Raw genomic sequence first — 17,566 nt, 5'->3', positions numbered from 1 at the left:
GTCCCCAGGCCCGGGGCTCGCTCCCGCCCAGCCGCACGCGGCCTCCCAGGCCTCTCCGGCCTCCCCGAAGTTCCTCAATCTCCCGCCGGCTTCCCATCTCCGGGCCTTTGCTAGACCTGCTTCCTCCGCCAGCTGGTCCCTCCCCTTCCCTTTTCAGCCGGTTAACTCCGTCCGACTCACCCTTCGGCGTCGGCCCAAGCGTCACCTCCTTGCAGAACCCCCCTTTGAAGCCTCCGGCAAGGAGAAGGTCCACCTGCCTGCTTGTCCGCAGTTGCCTGGAGGCACCGCTGAGATTACCCAGCGCCCCCAGCCCGTGCGGGCGATTCCGGGAGAAACTCGCTCCTCCCCAGGTGTGGCCACTAGGGGACGCTGCGGCTTGCCGGCCTCGAAGCACGATGCCGTGCTACCGCCAGGAGCGCAGGCTCCCAGGGTCGCCTGCCTCGGCCTCGGCCTCGACCTCCTCCTCCTCCTCCTCCTGGCCGGGAGGCGCCGACCTCTCCGAACTGCCATGTCCTAAATGTCGAGGGGACACCAGGAGGTGAGCCAACACCTGATGGGACCCTGTGTGTGCCAGGCCCTGGGGTGAGAGCCAGCGCCCCCCATTTTATGAGAAAGTGGGGCGCCCCTGAAGTAGCAGGTTGTTAAATCTGGCACCACCCGATGGGTTGTTAAATCCAGAGCTGACATCCAAAGTCTGGGACCCTAAGAGCTGCCCGTGGCTCCTGGTACTCCTGCACTCCTCGTGACACGGACACACGTGGCCCCCCAAGGCCTTTCTGGAGGAAGGAACGGCAGGGGCGGCCCTGGAAGCGGGAGTTTGCTCGGAGGTGCCCGAACGGACCCACCTCTGAAGTGGTTCTAAAGAGGCCGGGGCCTCCCAAAAGGTCCCTGATGCCCCCCTGGAAGAACAGTCAGTCCTGCAGCCAGCTGACCTGCGTGCTGTCAGCCGCAGCCCCTGTCCCCGCAGTTGGAGAAGGGGCCTTCTGGGGCCCGCCAGCTGCGGCTACCCTTGACCTCTCCCTCCAGGCTGAGCCCCAAACAGCCCTGCCTCTGCTGCTGGAGCTTTCTCCCCGCCCTGGGGCCCAGCGTCCCTCCTCCCCTGTAGCAGAGGCCCCTCCCGCCAAAGGAAGTGGGAGGGGGGGCTGTTGTAAGAGGAACTAGGCTAGGAGTCCGGTACAGGAGCAGGAGCAGGGCCATGCCCGAGCCGCCCCCCAGAACGCCCTGAGCCTGGACCCCCGCCACGACCCATTCGGGCGCTCCCCAGGGGTGGCACACCTTCACCATGGTAAGTCCTTCAAGGCCAGGCCCTCGAGTGCAGGGGTGGGGAGCAACCACCCAGGTGGAGGTGCCCCAGGGCCACCATCAGAAGGTGGGGCCAGGGGGAGGGGCGCAGAGGACCCTTTGGGGGGTCCCTCTCTGCAGCTCAGATGCCCCAGCATCCTTCACCAGGGTCCAAGTTCACATCGGGCGGTGCCAGGATGCCAGAATGGTGATAGGGGACCAAGGAGGGAGCAGTAACAAAGGACGGAGGATGACCCTGAGGGACCACACAGTATCTGCGGGGGACAAGGACATACCCCTTTGTCAGGGCTTAGAGAGCCAGTTTCCAGCTCATCTTGGTCCCTCATCTTCCTGTGTGGCCTTGGGCAAGCCACTTCCCCTCTCTGGGCCTCAGTTCCCACACATGTCATATTTGGAAGTCAGTGGTGATAGGGAAGGTGTTCCGGGAAAGTCTCCGAACTTCAGAGGGTCTGCGGGCTCGGCCACTCTGAGTCCACAGCTGCGGCCAGAAGCTGTGTCCAGTGGGCAATGGGGGGCAGTGATGGTGTCGTGGCAGTGTGCCTGCATGTCTGGCTGTAGCGATCACAGAAACAGGAGGCGGTGAGGCCCGGCAGGGCCACACCACTCCCGGAAGCCTTCCAAGCAAGTATGGCAGGGGACACCCTGCCGCCAGCCGCGTCACCACCTGGTGAGGCTGAGGTCTGGCGATGACTGCGGTGACAGGGTTCAGGAGACCGTCACTATCGTGGGTCTAGACCCAGCAGCCTCCTAACACACACGTAAAGAGAGAGCCCAGGCTGGCTCTAAGATGTGCCCCCACCGCTCCACGCATCTGCAAACCACTTCGACTTTCATTTTTTGTCACTCTGTCAACGACAGCATGTGGCTGGGACAGTCACCCAGCCGGCCGCTGCGGGCACCTGACCAAGGTGGAGGCAGGGTGGGGTGGGCCAGACGGCAGGGACTGCGTCCATCTGGGAGAGAGCCCCTCCTCGTTTCAGAAAGCCCGTGACGAACCGGGGGTCACTGGCCGAGGACCCCTCTGGGTGGCTCACCCACCAAAGTGGCAGCTTAGAGCCCCGGGCTTGGGATGGGAATTCCTCGAAGAAGGAGCCAAGCCAGGAAGGCTCGGGCGCTCGGATGGGGAGACGGAGATCAAAAGAACACAGGAAATGATTTGCTACTTGAAAGAAATCCACCCCCTCGCAAGGAAGCTGTACAAAATGCTTAGTCAATGGTTTGCTCTCCTGGCGGGTTGCGGGAAGGGAGAAGCTCAACCCAAGAGGACCACGGAGGGGAAAACAGAGGGCAGACCCCATCCACGAGGCCAAAACTTCCATCCAGGGGTGCCGACTGCTTCCTGGCGGGGGCGATGAGTGCCAGGAAGAGTGTGGAAGGAGTCAACGGAGCAGTGTGCTTCAAGTGCTTCCCCAAGCCACGCGCTGTGCCCTCGATGCAGTCCCCGTGGGCGATGCCCATTCATTGCTGTCGTTAGTGATGGCAGCCGGGGGAGGCGACTCTCGGCTGCTGTTGAATGATGGGTGGTGGGTGCCCGGGTGGGGGGGGGGTGGGGAGGGTGATGGTGGTCATCGCCCACGGTCGTCGCAAGTTGGCGGTAACTGTGAGTCCCGTGGGCGCGTGTCGGCAGGGGCGATGGTTGCCGCCTGCCAGCCGGTGTTGATCTGTGGTTGGTGGCTGGTCGTCTTCAGGGCTGATCCGTGGAGTGACGGTAGTCGGTGGCCGCTCTTGCCCCGAGTGGGGCGGTGATGGCAGCACTTTTGGCTGTTGGTCGTCCGTTGCTGATTTTTGACGACCGCCCTGGCGATGGTGGTGTGGGAACGGCGGCCTTAGTGGAGGTTGGTCGTGTGTGGCCGTGGACGGCCAGTGCTGTGAGCGTGGCAGCGGCGGTGGCCGTGGCGGTGGCGACGGTAGGGAACTTGGCGGCGGGACCTGTTCCCTGTTCTGTGTGACGTTGACGGTGGGTGCCATGATTGAGGTTATCGGCAGTTTTTGTTTGACTGTGAGGGCAAAGGGGGTGAAGGCAGGAGCAGGTTATTCTCGGGGATGGTGATTCGGTGAGGGTGACGGTGGTTGTTTCTAAAGTGCAGACATAAAGCTGTACATTATGTGGCTGCCGAGTCCACAGGCAGCAGCCGCGGGGATGGACAGAAGCGGCCAGGGGCCCAAGAGAGAGTTCGGGTGGAAGACTGCAGAAGGACAAGAGTCCCCACCTGTCCGCAGAGGAGAAAGGCCTCCAGCTAGGCCAAATGGACACCGAGAGCCCTCCCCCCAAGGGAAGGGGGACCTCAAGAGCCTTTGGAGGCGAGCATGCTGTTTGCATGGTGCAGGGATGCAGGGTGTGGCCCCAGAACCCCACCGAGTTTGGGGGAGGACAGGACCAAGGCTCCAGGGACACACCAGGGGCTGTGGCTGGGGGGCTGTGCTGCATGGCAATGTCATACCTCCTCCCTGCTGGCGACCACAGCTCACAGGACCCCAACGAGGAAGGAAATGGCTGTTTCGTTGTTCTCTCCTGTCTGAGGTTCTTCTCATCACCGCCCAGGAGCAGGGAGGCCAGAGCAGTTAGGGCGAGTTGCAAAAGCTCCCTCATCCAGCCCTTCCTCCTGGCCTTGTGCCCTGAGCCCGGGGGAGTGGCCAGCTCGAGCCTGCCCCTGCCGCTGGCAGTGGTGAGAAAGGCTAATGGGTCTGCTTCACACCCTTGGCCTCGCTGAATCCGTGCAGCTAGCCGCCCCGTGAGGTCAGTGTTCCCATTGTCCAGATGAGACAACGGAGGCAGGGAGATTAGGTGAATTGCCGCACGACCCAAAAGTGGCAGGGGATTTCAACCCCGTGACTCCTAAGGTCACGCTTTTAACAGCCCCCTTGACCTGCGATCTCTTGCTCCCCGCTACCCGATGAGGGGCTGCGAGGGTCTGGGGATGCCTTCCCTCCCCCCGCCCCCATGCCCCAGGCTGCCCATCCCTCCAGCCTCATTTGGGCCTAGAACGTCCATCCCAAAGAAGCTGGAAGCCGTGCTCCCCAAGCCATCCACCTTAGACTGGGGGGGAGTCTCTCTGAAGAACCTCCCACCTCCCCCCCAGCCCGGACTCTCTTTCACAAGAGCCCCATCGGGTTGAGTCATACTTAGCTTGTGGTCAACTGTGACCGCAACCTCTTCATTGCACCCCCACCCCCAAAGAAGGGACTTAGAAACACACTTGGCCCACGGAGACTTGGGAGCCACAGAGAGACGGGCACCCGTGACACAGGGCAAGCGACAGTCTCATCCCAGTGGTATTTCACCCATTCATTCACTCACTCAGCAAGCATCTATGGGCCAGCTCCCGTATCCTGCGTCAATCACTGATCACTTCCTCTACATGCTGCTGGGGTCGCCAGCTGTCATTTTCCGAGGCATCTAGTGTATTTCTTCTCTGCACTGGCTCATTTACTCCCCTCAGACAACCCACGGAGGAGGTTTGTTATGGAACCCATTTTACGGAGGGGAAAACTGAGGCTTGGAGCCATGAAGTGGGCTCCCCAGGCCTCGCACCCACCTGGTCCCACGCCAAAATTCTTGACTGTCCTTCCACACGCTGTACTCACCTGAGCAAAACCCTCTCTTCCTCCACTACAAACAACCCACAGATTTGTCACCGCGGGGGGCGGAGGGGGAGGCGGGTAGGAGTGGATCTGGGGGTTTCCAGTGCCCAGGGCAGGACACAGAGGGGGAAAATGTCAGTGGCTGCAAGAGGCAGAGGACCACTCAGCTGGATGGGGAAGACGGAAGGGACAGGAAGAGGAACCAAGTCCTTGGGGCCAAGAGAGCCAGACACAGCCAGCATCAGGGCCTCTGACCTCAGAGCAAGGAAATGGTCTCGGGTCTCGCTCGGCCCAGCTTGAGGGGCCCAGGAGCCCAGAGACCAGGTTAACCCACTGGGGAAACCCTGGTCAGGACCAACCTGTCTCTGATCTGAAAACACCGACCCCGGCCGCCTCTGACCCGGACTGGGCTAAGGGTAGCAGACAGCCTCTCCAGTCCTCTTCAAGGTCCTCCCTTCCTGCTGTGTGGCCCTGGGGAGGACAGCTAACCTTTCTGTGCTGTAGTTTCCTCTTCCACAAAGCGGGCCCGGTCATAGTACTGACCTCAGCATGTGCAGGACGGTTCAGTGAGATCGTTCACGGAAAAAGCCTAGCCCACAGTGCGGCACACGGTAAACCCCAGTGGGGTGTTCGCTATTGTTTCCATAGTTACCACCCAAAACCCCACTCCTCAGAGGTCTTCAGAGAAAGGATCCGCTTCCTGTACCCCCCGTACGTCCCCACCCACTCACTTCCCCACCCACTGCTGGCTCAGAGAAAGAGTAGGCCTCCCCCCAGCTCCGCCTGCGGCCCCCGAATGACACCAGTGCGTGAATAATACCCCTTTGCTCACCGATTTCATCCTCTCTCCTCGCCAACGCACTCGGGTCTCCCCATCTTCAAAACGGGAAACGTGCCCGCTGACCCCACGGCTCCCCACAGCCTCTTGCCCTCTTCCTCTTCTCAGCTAGACTGTCTGAGAGCCGTCCTCACTCCCCCGTCTACACCTCCTGACCTCCCAATCTGACTGCTGAATGAGGTCACCAGCACTCTCCAGGGGGCCCTCTGTCTCCGGTGAGCTTGGGCACTCTTTGGTAGCATGACTCCCTGTTTCTGCCAACTCGCCCTTGTCATCTCCGGGTCTCACCCGCCCCGGCTGCCTCCAACCTCCCAGCTAACACCCTGCTCAGCCCCTGTCGTAGGCACCCTCTCTGACCCCCGCACAATGCAGCTGGCACAACTCTGTCCTCCCCACTGCCCTGCCCACAGCACCCCGGGGTTCCTAGTGCATCACGGCCAGCACCCCCTTCTTATAACAAACATCTTGGCAGCCCCCCCACCTTGAAGCCCTGAAATGAAATTCACAGACAGGAGCGCCTGGGTGGCTCAGCCAGTTAGGCGTCCGACTCTTGATTTTGGCTCAGGTCACGATCTCACAGCTCGTGGGTTTGAGCCCCGCGTTGGGTTCTGCACTGACCGTGCCGAGCCTGCTTGGGATCCTCTCTCCCCCTCTCTCTCTGCCCCTCCTCTGCTTGTGCTGGCTCTCTGTCAAAATAAATAAATAAAGTTTAAAAAGTAAAGAAAAGAAATTCACAGACAGTGAAACACACTGACTCCCATCCTTCCAAAAATAATTCACGTGAGGGACGCCTGGCTGGCTCAGGCAGTAGAGCATGTGACTCTTGATCTCAGCGTCATGAGTTCAAGCCCCACGTTGGGTGTGGAGCCTACTTAATCAAAAGTAAACGAATCATAATAATCAATGCGATCTCCTAGAATGCGAAGTCATTTGCACTCTCTATACGCACATAGAGAGAAAAAGTGCTCAGGCCAGTGGCCCACAGCCGAGCACCCGGAGCCACCAGGGATTCACACGGGGACCCAGGTCTATCTCAGTGAGCGGACGGCCCCACTCACAGGCTGATGTCAAGGGACATATCGGCCACACTAACACCACAAGAGTTCGAGCCCCGCGTCGGGCTCTGTGCTGATGGCTCAGAGCCTGGAGCCTGCTTGGGATTCTGGGTCTCCCTCTCTCTCTGCCCCTCCCCTGCTCACACTCTGTCTCTCTCTCTCTCAAAAATAAACATCAAGGTTTTTTTTTTTTTTCTTACTGATGAACAAGTCTTAGTGAAATCTGAATGAAATTAAAATCCCCCTTGACACAGGGTAGTTGCATTGCTGGAAGATGCCGAGGCAAAAAAAATACATCTATTTTCTGTCTATGCATAAGATAGAAGTTGGCTCTACATCCCAGTGGTTACTAACAGTTACATCACGTGAATGAGCGTCTGGTGGGGAGCAGTGGGGGCTCTGATCAGGGTGATTATTTGTGTGCACATTGGTAGCTGCAGCCCGCTTACAATGCCAGCCAGTCTCCATCCCCGGGACAATCAAAAATGCTCCCCAATTCTTTTTTTATTTTTTAAGTTTCATTTATTTTTGAGAGACAGAGACAACACGCGTGAGCACAGCAGGGGCCGAGAGAGAGGGAGACAGAGGATGTGAAGCAGGCTCTGAGCTGTCAGCACAGAGCCCGATATGGGACTCGATCTCACAAACCGTGAGATCATGACCTGAGCCAAAGTCGGACACTTAACCGACTGAGCCACCCAGGCCGCCCCATTTGCTCCCACAACTCTTAAAGTGTCCCCAAGAGCAGCAGGGCCCTGCTGAGAACGCTCCAAGCTGCTGACGATGAAGTCTGAGTTCCTTGGCTTGGCATTCAAGGCCCTTCAGCACCTGGCCCTGGTTGACCTCCCCTCCATTCATCCAAGCGCTGCCTCACTTTTCCACTCATTCTTTCAAAAGAGCCCCGAGGCCGGGTTCAGCCCGGCATTTGCCCGAGCCCCTGCCCTCAGGAGCTTCCACACCCGAAGATGTGGCCAGTGTGCAGGGATGTCCAGAGCGGGGACAGGGCTGTGGTGAGGGACACCCGGGGAGCTGCGGGGATCCTCAGCGTGGCCTGGGGTCAGGGAGGCCTTCTCACAGGAAATGTCACCTGAGCCAAGTGTGAAGGCACCCACCAGGCAGGAAGGATGCTCTGAGCAGAGGCCTGGGCATCAGCACAGCTTGGAGGCACTGAGGTTAGGGACCAAAGGAGGTTTACCCGAGGGGGGGGACCAGGTCACCAGCATGCAGTAGGCGCGCCAGAATCCTTTGTGGACCAGATGGATGGGAGAGTGACGGGGAGCCACAGACAGGTTTTCAGCCGCAGAGCAGAGCGGGGAGACCAGACGTGCCATATGAAACTACCACTCTGACCACTGACCTCAGGCTGGAAGCAGCAAGGGGGGTTCAAGCCCAAAGCCCCCCCCCCCCCCCCCACTCCCTCCTCCGCTCTCAGCTCCTGCTTCTCTGCACCTTGGCCTGGCTACTTCGCCCTGCCTGCTGCAGCTTTCCTCCCAGGTCCTGAGCAAAGCCCTTCTCGAACTCAAATCCCACCCAAACAGCCCCTGGGGCCCAGCCACTCGTGTGTGCGGATGCAAGCGCCTGGCCTTTGCTGTCAGGCGGAGCCCACGGTGGAATCCCACACCCCTGGAAACAATGTAGCTATGTCTGTAGTCAAGCCTCAGGCACTTGCCAAGCCTCTGTCCCTAGAGCCCCCTGAGCTGCCGTGAGGGTGGCGGGCTTTGCCCCTGGCCTCCCGGCTTCAGGCCCGTCCTAGGTGCTTGGGGAATGTCAGTTCTGCTCCTGGGGCCCGTCCTCACAACCGCGTGCGTTGCAGAGGAGCACGGGGCCCCTCGTGCCTCTCCGGTTTGGGCACCCCAGAGCAGTTCCTCCGTCACATCAGCCTTGAAAGTGAGCATGCTGCTGCCATTTTAGGGATGGGGCCACTGAGGCTCAGAGCGGTGTTGGATCACCCAGCCGGGATTAGAGCCCAGATCTACCAGCCCCACCAAGAACCGGGCTCGTTTACTGCCTGTGGCATCCATCGGTGAACCCCGCTCTGGCTGATGGCATGTCCAGGATCTGACCTCACACTTCCCCTGCGCAGGAACCCCCCAGTGTCCCCAGGAGAGACTGTGGCCCCTCACCCACCTCTGCCCTACAGCGGCCACACGACAGTGGACAGTGACCCTCCTGCTTGATCCCTTCCTGCGTCTCCCCTCTCCCTTCCCTGGAACCTGCCTGGCAAAACACGGGTCCTCTTTGAAGACTTGATTTTGATTCCCAGCATCCTTTGCTCTTGGGGTTCCCCCGCCTCCCCCCGCCGCCAAATCTGGATTTCTTTCTCCGCCCTCGTTCCTTGTTCCTCCATCGGGTCATTCCTGCCAGAGCTGAGAAAGGGCTCAGTCCCAGGCCCTGCCCTCCAAGAGCTCCTGGTCTGGGCATGAGGGGCTTCCTGGAGGAAGGGGGCATCTTATCCAGGCATGAGCGCACCTGCCGGGGAAGCTCCAGGCCGCCATCACTCACCGGTCTGCCAGACTCCTCCACGGCAGGGGTACGCTGAGCCTCGAGTGCACCTGAGACAGCCAGTATGTTTAAGTGTCCAAGGCACCGGATGAGTTCAGTCAGGCTGAAAAGGGAAAACGTTCCAGGCAGGCTTCCTGGAGGAGGGGTCTTTTGGGGGAGCCTCTATCTGAGTCCTCTCCCTGGGGCTGAAAGGAAGTCTCACCTGATTGAAGAGGAAAAAAAAAAAAAAACTGAGGAAGGCAATGAGAAGGGAAAGCTGTGGGGGCGGAGGAGCAGGCTCCCGGCTGGGCACAGAGGGCAGAGGTCACGGACGTGACAGGCTAGCGTGCATGACCATGAGAGAGGAGGAGGAGAGTGGGAGGAAGGAGGCCACCTAGGGGTGGAAGGGGTGGGCAGCGGGTCAAATGCCCTGGAGAAGTCAGGGACTCAGCCTGGGCCTGGGCCGGGAGAGGGGGCTGGAGAAGAGAGGGGCAGGAAGTCTGAAGAAGTGAGGAGGAGGGCGAGGCCCCCGCCCCCCTGCCCAGCAAGCCTCCCCCCACTCCCGACTTCCCCCCTGCAACAGCTGCCTGGCCCCAGGGTCCCCTCCATGACAGTGCGACACCCGGTGGAGGGACCGAGAACAGAGCCCCCCTCCTTGGGGGCAGGAGCCTGCTCTCGACCTCGCCCACCTCTCCTGGTGTCCCCGAAGTGGGGAAGGACACAGGCAGATGGCCGAGGTGCAGAGTCAGAAGCTGGTGACGGAGGCCAGCCGGGCGGGGGGCACGGAGGCGTCACACCCCCCTCCCCACCCCCCTGCCCCCCCCCCCGCCGCGTCCCCTCTGCAGGGGCTCACCCCCCCTGGCCACCCCCACCCCAGGGCAGCAAGGAGCGCTTCCACTGGCAGAGCCACAACGTGAAGCAGAGCGGCGTGGACGACATGGTGCTGTTGCCACAGATCACCGAGGACGCCATCGTGGGCAACCTCCGCAAGCGCTTCATGGACGACTACATCTTTGTACCCTGGGCCCCGGGCGGGGGCGGGCAGAAGACGGCGACAGGGGCGGGAGGGTGACCGACCGGCGGGTGGACGGAGGAGATGTGGGAAGAGCGGCAGGGGGACACGGCAGCACAGAGGGGACCGACAGACGCCAGGGCAAACGATCAGAGCAGGGCGATGGGCTGGGAGCGCGCCGGGTCGGGGGAGGGGACACAGGCCGCGACAGCGGGGCTCTGGCCCCCACTACCCCCTCTGCCCTGGGTAACTCAGCCACCGCGCGTCTCCCCTTTCCGGACCCAGGCCTGTCTTCCCCTGGGTCCCAGAGCACGTCTCCGTAGCCCCATCTCTTCCTCTGAGCAAGGGGGCTCTGGAGGCCGCAGGGGCTTAGGATTAAGGGACAGGGGCGCAGGGGGAGCCAAGCCGGCCCGGCCACTGCACCGCCCTTAACCACACCACACCCCAGACCTACATCGGCTCTGTGCTCATCTCCGTAAACCCCTTCAAGCAGATGCCTTACTTCACCGACCGCGAGATTGACCTCTACCAGGGCGCGGTGAGGCTGGGGCCGGTGGGGGAGGCACAGCCCCAGGACCCCTGGCCCCCAGCGCCACGCTCAGGCCTGACCTTCTCCCCCAGGCTCAGTACGAGAATCCCCCGCACATCTATGCCCTCACGGACAACATGTACCGGAACATGCTCATTGACTGTGAGAACCAGTGTGTCATCATCAGGTACGGGGGTGGGGGGTGGGGGGGGGCGGGGGACGGCGGTGGGTGCCCCTAACCTTCCTGCCCAGGCCCCACAACAGCCTCGCCAGCCCCGAGGAGGTTTGCTCAGAACTCCTGATCCAAACGGGACCTTGCCGTCCCCCCTTGCCCCTGGTCCCGCTTCACTTTGTCACCAGCTGACCTAGGATATATTTATCTATTCATTATGTTATTGTCTGTCGGCGCATTCTAAATGTCAGCTCTGAGACGGCAGGGATGTTTCTCTGTTTTTTCACTATTGCTTCCCCCGAATCTGATATGGTGCCTGGCACATGGTAGGGAACGAACAAATGAATGAATGAACGAATGAATGAATGAATGAATGAGCAGGCACCAGAAAGGGTACTTATTCCCCCCCAACCCCCCTCCCTGCTGGCTGCTGATCATTCTCTCCCTCACCCCCCCCCCCCCCAGTGGAGAGAGTGGAGCAGGGAAGACCGTGGCAGCCAAATACATCATGGGCTACATCTCCAAGGTCTCCGGCGGGGGCCAGAAGGTCCAGGTGAGGGGAGAGTGGAAGGATGGGCCGGGTCTCCCCACGTGCACAGTAATGAACCCCCAGGACCGCCTACCTCATCCTGACCTCTTCCCACCTCCACCCGCCTCTGCCCACAGCACGTGAAGGATATCATCCTGCAGTCCAACCCACTGCTAGAGGCCTTCGGCAATGCCAAGACCGTGCGCAACAACAATTCCAGCCGCTTTGTGAGTCCGCGGCCCTGCTTTGGAGCAAAGGCTCCCTCCGCACACGCACACGCACATGTGTATTCCCAGCAATAGAGGAACTACCTGCTCCTGCATGGGAGACTCACTTCCTGCTTATGGTCCATCTGAAAAAGATTCCCCCGTCAGCTGCACTGTAGTGGCCTTGACTTCCTTGACTTGTCTGTGTAACATTCTTCCATATTGCCTTGGCTGCAATCATGCTACGTCCGTTCCTATTCACATTTCAGTTCCCGATTTATTCTCTCATCCGTTGTTTCTTTTAACAAATCGTTCTTGGGCTTCTTCCTTCCGTCAGGTGTTACGCTGAGCCTAACAGAAGACAGAATAGGTCAACGGATCTGGAGTTATGGTCTGACTCTATCACTATTTAGATTTGTGGGTTGGACCAAAAAAAAAAAAAAAAAAACAGTGTAACTTCCTGAAGCTCCTGTTTTCTCATCCATAAAATGAAGATGGTGTTAATATCCATCTCACAGATCTCAATAATTCCTTCATATGAAAATGATTTAATAAATTCCATATGCTAATACAATTTATTTTATTCCCCTAAATATTATTAATTGTATTTTTTCTAACATTCTTTTTTAAGATTTTTTAATTTGGGGAGAGGGTGCCTGGGTGGCTCGGTTAAGCATCTGACTCTGGATTTCGGCCCAGGTCATGATCTCACGGTTCGTGAGTTCGAGCCCTGCAACAGACTCTGTGCTGACAGCTCAGAGCTCACTTGGGTTGTCTCTCTCTGTCCACCCCCCTCATCTCTCTCTCAAAATAAATATTTTTTTAAAAATCGTTTGGCTGGGGCACCTGGGTGGCTCAGTCAGTTGAGCATCCGACTTCAGCTCAGGTCATGATCTCACAGTTCACGAGTTCAAGCCCCGAGTCAGGTTCTGTGCTAACAGCTCAGAGCCTGGAGCCTGCTCTGGATTCTGTGTCTCCCCCTCTCCCTGCCCCTCCCCTGCTTGTGCTCTCTCTCTCTCAAAAGTAAATAAACATGAAAACATTTTTTTTAAATAAAATATAAATCTTATGGCTTAGGATTTTTTTAATGAAGATTTTTTTTTTTTTAATTTTAAGCTATCTCTACGTCCAACATGGGGCTCGATCTCACAACCCCAAGATCAAGAGTTGCACGCTCTACCAAATGAGCCAGCCAAGCACCCCTATTTTCTAACATTTTTATCATGTAATTATATTTGAAGTATTTTCCTCAACGTTTATTATTAAAAATCTCAAATACACAGAAAAATGGGGAGAATTGCGTAGCGAACACCTGCTGCCCACCTCCCAGGTTCTGTTGTTAACATTTTGCTATACTTACTTTATCATGTCTCCATCCATTCTTTTTTTTTTTTTTTTTTTTTTTAAGTAAGCTCCACACTCAATGCGGGGCTTGAACTCATGACCTGAGATTAAGAGTCGCGTGCTCCATCGACTGAGCCTGCCAGGTGCCCCTGTTCATCTTTTTTTTTTTTTTGATGAGCTACAAAGTAAACTGCAGACACCATACTTTCTGCTCTCCCCTCCACACGTCAGCACGCAGATCATTAATGATAATCCAATATAAATTTCCAGTGCCCTTCCATTTCATTTATTTATCTATTTAGAAGGGGTGGGGGAGAGAGAAAGAGAGAACAAGCATGGGAAGGACAGAGAGAGAATCCCAAGCAGGCTCCGCACTGTCAGTGCGGAGCCCGATACAGGCTTCAAACTCACAAACCACGAGCTCATGACCTGAGCTGAAACCAAGAGTCTGACGCTTAACCGACTGAGCCATACAGGCGCCCCGATTTCTTTTATCTTTTTTCTTCGATTTCTTTCAAAGTAAAATTTGCATATAGCAGAACACATTAAAGCGGATCATGCACAGAGTTTGGAAAAATGTGTGCATCTGTACAACCACAGCCCTATCAACATACAGAACATCACCATCACTCCAGAAAGTTCCCTCCCTTTTTCGGTCAGTCTCTGTTCCCACCTCACCCCAGAAGCAACCACTCCTCTGGGTCTTTTTATTTTTTTTTTTAACAAGAGATTAGTTTCGACTGTTCTAGAACTTTATATAACTGGAAATCGCACCGTATGTGTTTTCAAAGTACTGATACACACAAAAACATGGCTGAACCTCAAGAACACAATCATGTTTTATTTTGCATATAATATTATGTAATATATGTTATATATTATGTGTTATAGATGCATAAGAACACAGTTATGTTTTATATGGCATATTATATTATGTATATGCTATATATGTTATATATTATGTGTTATAGATACATAATACATATATTACATATATAAGAATGCAATCATGTTTTATATTGCATATTATGTAATATAGGTTATGTGTTATATATGTCATATATTACATATGGTATATATTATACATATGTGTAGATATATTACATCATATGTTACATATATTACAATATTACTTAGTATACAACAGAACAGAATGGGTATATGTCACGTATTACAGGTGTCTGGGTAGCGCTATGATGTGATGTGTATCATCATTGCATGGAGGCGACAGAAAGGAGAAGTAAGGGGGCTTCTCTGCCCTCCAAACTTTGCCCAGGGTAGAACCCAGAGGTTGGCAGAGGCCAAAGAAGGGGCTGTGGAGCCCTTGCTCTGGGCTCAGGGACAACACGGGAGAGACACCCAGGATCACTGAAACTAGCAACATCCCCCAGGAACGTGGAGGCCTCTGTGTTGTGATAGAAGACCTGGGAAACTGGTCAATAAAGTGAGGTACTTCTATGTGCCTGGCACAGGGCTGGATGCCCAGATGTGGACTTGAGTCAGCCGAGAAGGAGCAGCTTAAACAAAGGCGGGAGGGAAGGAGCTGATGCAAAGTCAGTAAGCGGGAGTGGAGAGCGGAGTTGAGGTCACATGGGCAAGAGGGTTCACGAGGCCAGGCTCCTAAGGCCCATCCTCAACTCCTGCCCCACCGGCACACCGCTGGGACTCTGGGGGTCTAACGTGTCTCTCTCTCGGCTTCAGGGCAAGTACTTTGAGATCCAGTTCAGCCGCGGCGGGGAGCCAGATGGGGGCAAGATCTCCAACTTCCTGCTAGAGAAATCCCGTGTGGTCATGCAGAACGAAAACGAGAGGAACTTCCACATCTATTACCAGGTGCTGGGAAAGGGGCCGTGAGATTGGGGCAGGGGGAGAGCCCAAGGGGAGATGGGGGGGGGAGGGTCGGTGCCCAGGAGCCCGTGACAGTGAGGACTGGGGGGGTCACGGGGGCTGCGCAGTCCCACGTCAGATGCATGAGCATTGCTCACCCCCCAGCTGCTGGAAGGAGCCTCCCAGGAGCAGCGGCAGAACCTGGGGCTCATGACCCCCGAGTACTATTACTACCTCCAGTCGGACACCTACAAGGTGGATGGCACCGATGACCGGAGTGACTTCAGTGAGACTCTGGTGAGCAGTGACCACCACACTAGGAAACCGAGGCCCAGAGAGGGGCAGGGACTTGCCTCACGTCACACAGCAAGCGGGTGAAACAGGCAGGACAGGGATCCCGGTGTCCTGACTCCATGCTGTGGCCCCAGAAGCCTAACCCAGGAGGGCAGGGCGGAGGTGGGGATCCGTGGCACAGGCCCTGTCCCTGTTGTGCCCGCAGAATGCCATGCAGGTCATTGGGATCCCACCCAACGTCCAGCAGCTGGTCCTACAGCTTGTGGCCGGGATCTTGCACTTGGGAAACATCAGCTTCTGTGAAGACGGGAATTACGCCCGGGTGGAGAGTGTGGACCGTGAGTGTGGGTTCCGGGGACGGTGGGGCGGAGGCGTGAACTGCTTCCTCCTAGTTCGACCCCAGGAGGGTCAGAGCCCACGAGGACAGTATCTGAGTCACTGGGCAAAATGGGGAACGCCAGAAGCATCGCAGGAGCCCCAAGAGCTTAACCGGCTGCCCCCTCCGCCCGGCAGTGCTGGCCTTTCCCGCCTACCTGCTGGGCATCGACAGCGGGCGGCTGCAGGAGAAGCTGACCAGCCGCAAGATGGACAGCCGCTGGGGCGGGCGCAGCGAGTCCATCGATGTGACCCTCAACGTGGAGCAGGCGGCCTACACCCGCGACGCCCTGGCCAAGGGGCTCTACGCCCGGCTCTTCGACTTTCTCGTGGAGGTAAGAGGCGCCGGGGCCAGGCAGGGGGAGAGGCGCTGCCCCAGAGCAACCTGGGCTTGGACCAACCAAGTGGGGAAGGCAGGTTTGACTGTCACCAGCCATCAGAGTCATCAAGCAGGGGCAGGAGCCAATCGGATGGATGACGTGGGCGGAGGCTCCTCCTGGCCGAGCCCAGGAGGGAGGGGGCTGCTGGAACCATCCAGGCCTGCACTGTGGGGGTGGAGACGGGTGGGGGCATCTGAGAGGCACAAGGGGGCTATCAGAAGGACAAAGTGATGGACTGGATGGGAGCGACAGGAACAGGACGTGTCAAGGCCAGGAATGGTGACAATACTGTAGTAGCCAACATTATATGAAACTTAGTCTATGCCAGGTACGGTTCTCAGTGTTCCTACACGCACCAATTTAATTCCTGTATAAAGCCCTGCAGGGTAGTTGCCATTATTAACCCATTTTAACGATGAGAAAATAGAGGTGCAGAATGGTCAAGGGCCAAAGCCAGTTCGCAAGGTAGGAACCCGGATGTTCTGACACCTGGGTTTCTCATGTTGGGGGGGGGGTGCCGCACACACAGCTGGAGAAGGCAGGAGAGGAACAGGTATGAGGGGACATAGCCTGTGAACGTGGCTAGGAGCGCAAGAGAGCGGCACGCTGGCACTCACCTGCTGTCCCCACCCACATTACAGGCCATCAACCGTGCTATGCAGAAGCCCCAGGAGGAATACAGTATTGGTGTGCTTGACATCTATGGCTTCGAGATCTTCCAGGTTCGGCCTCTGCTCCCCACCCCCCTACCCCCCCCCCACCCCGCGCCTTGGCTGGCCCAGTGGTCCCAGGAGCCTCCAGCATCAGGCCCCTGAAGGCAGCACCCTTTGCCTCCCTTGGCAGAAAAACGGCTTCGAGCAGTTCTGCATCAACTTTGTCAACGAGAAGCTGCAGCAAATCTTTATCGAACTCACCCTGAAAGCCGAGCAGGTGGCCAGGGGCCAGGGGACACTGGGGGTGGGGGCGGGACCGTGAAGGTTGCCGAGGAACCAGGGGGCCCTCCCCCCTCCAGCCCTCCTTCCCACCTCTCTCTCTGCTGAGCTGTCCAGGCCCCCCCCCCCCCATGAAATCTCCTTTGGAAGAGGTTTTCTGCCTCTTTAACGTTCACAAGGGCTGGGGAACACCCTCCTCGTCCGTTCCTCCAAGGATTATCTATTGAGACCCTGCTGTGTGCCAGACACTGTTTGCAGTGCTGGGAAGACTGCCGTGCAGGAGATGAACAAAAATCCCTGCTGTTTTCATCCTGCCCATCCTGCAGAAGCAGAGCCTGAGACAAGGATTCAGGGCAAATATCAGGCGAGGAGAGAGGAAGTGAAAGACTCACTTAAAAAAAAAAAAGGGGGGGGGCAGAATAGGATATGATGACAAGTGGGTTATGCTGCAGGCAACTGGGGCCAATTTCTGCTGAGCCCTGGGGGACACTGTAGCGCAGACCTCAGAGGTGGTCCACCCCAGGAGCCACGGAGCCAGGATATTTATGAACCGGCTCCTGTCTGTCTGTGGCTAAGGGCTGCCAGGGGGAGAAGTTCCAGCCCGCCTCACACAGGGCCACAGACTTTGTTACTGGAGACGGCCCTACGTGGTGAGATGGGGAGATATGGGAACACCCACCACACCTCCTTCACCCACCTTGTGAAGCA

General features: G+C 57.4%; 1 protein-coding gene and 1 long non-coding RNA gene across 5 annotated transcripts in view; one reads left to right on the top strand and one right to left on the bottom strand.

Annotated features, from left to right (window-relative positions):
- The window catches only part of LOC147583819 (uncharacterized), a 70,158-nt gene that overhangs the window by 34,660 nt on the left and 17,932 nt on the right, over positions 1–17,566 (bottom strand). For 3 of the 4 annotated variants that reach the window (XR_015248550.1, XR_015248547.1, XR_015248549.1), the window contains exons 5-7: positions 11,835–12,057; positions 9,280–9,481; positions 181–3,299 (exon numbers count right to left, since the gene is read on the bottom strand). This is a non-coding gene — a long non-coding RNA (uncharacterized LOC147583819). Of the gene's footprint in view, positions 1–180; positions 3,379–3,743; positions 3,827–9,279; positions 9,482–11,834; positions 12,058–17,566 lie in introns of all 4 variants that reach the window. The other variant, XR_015248548.1, reaches the window with a different exon arrangement.
- The window catches only part of MYO1F (myosin IF), a 32,799-nt gene continuing 16,384 nt past the window's right edge, over positions 1,152–17,566 (top strand). The window contains exons 1-12 of the mRNA XM_086699259.1: positions 1,152–1,285; positions 10,136–10,273; positions 10,719–10,808; positions 10,892–10,986; positions 11,437–11,524; positions 11,638–11,727; positions 14,752–14,883; positions 15,043–15,174; positions 15,377–15,509; positions 15,685–15,881; positions 16,568–16,648; positions 16,770–16,856. Of these exons, the coding sequence (XP_086555385.1) occupies positions 1,283–1,285; positions 10,136–10,273; positions 10,719–10,808; positions 10,892–10,986; positions 11,437–11,524; positions 11,638–11,727; positions 14,752–14,883; positions 15,043–15,174; positions 15,377–15,509; positions 15,685–15,881; positions 16,568–16,648; positions 16,770–16,856 (1,266 nt within the window). The 5' untranslated portion in view covers positions 1,152–1,282. The remainder of the gene's footprint in view (positions 1,286–10,135; positions 10,274–10,718; positions 10,809–10,891; positions 10,987–11,436; positions 11,525–11,637; positions 11,728–14,751; positions 14,884–15,042; positions 15,175–15,376; positions 15,510–15,684; positions 15,882–16,567; positions 16,649–16,769; positions 16,857–17,566) is intronic.

The sequence above is a fragment of the Puma concolor genome, chromosome A2 (genome assembly GCF_028749965.1).
Source record: "Puma concolor isolate L17-30 chromosome A2, mPumCon1.1.hap2, whole genome shotgun sequence".
Taxonomy (NCBI): domain Eukaryota; kingdom Metazoa; phylum Chordata; class Mammalia; order Carnivora; family Felidae; genus Puma; species Puma concolor.
Note: the sequence above shows the minus strand (reverse complement) of the source record. Positions and strands in the feature narration are given on the sequence as shown.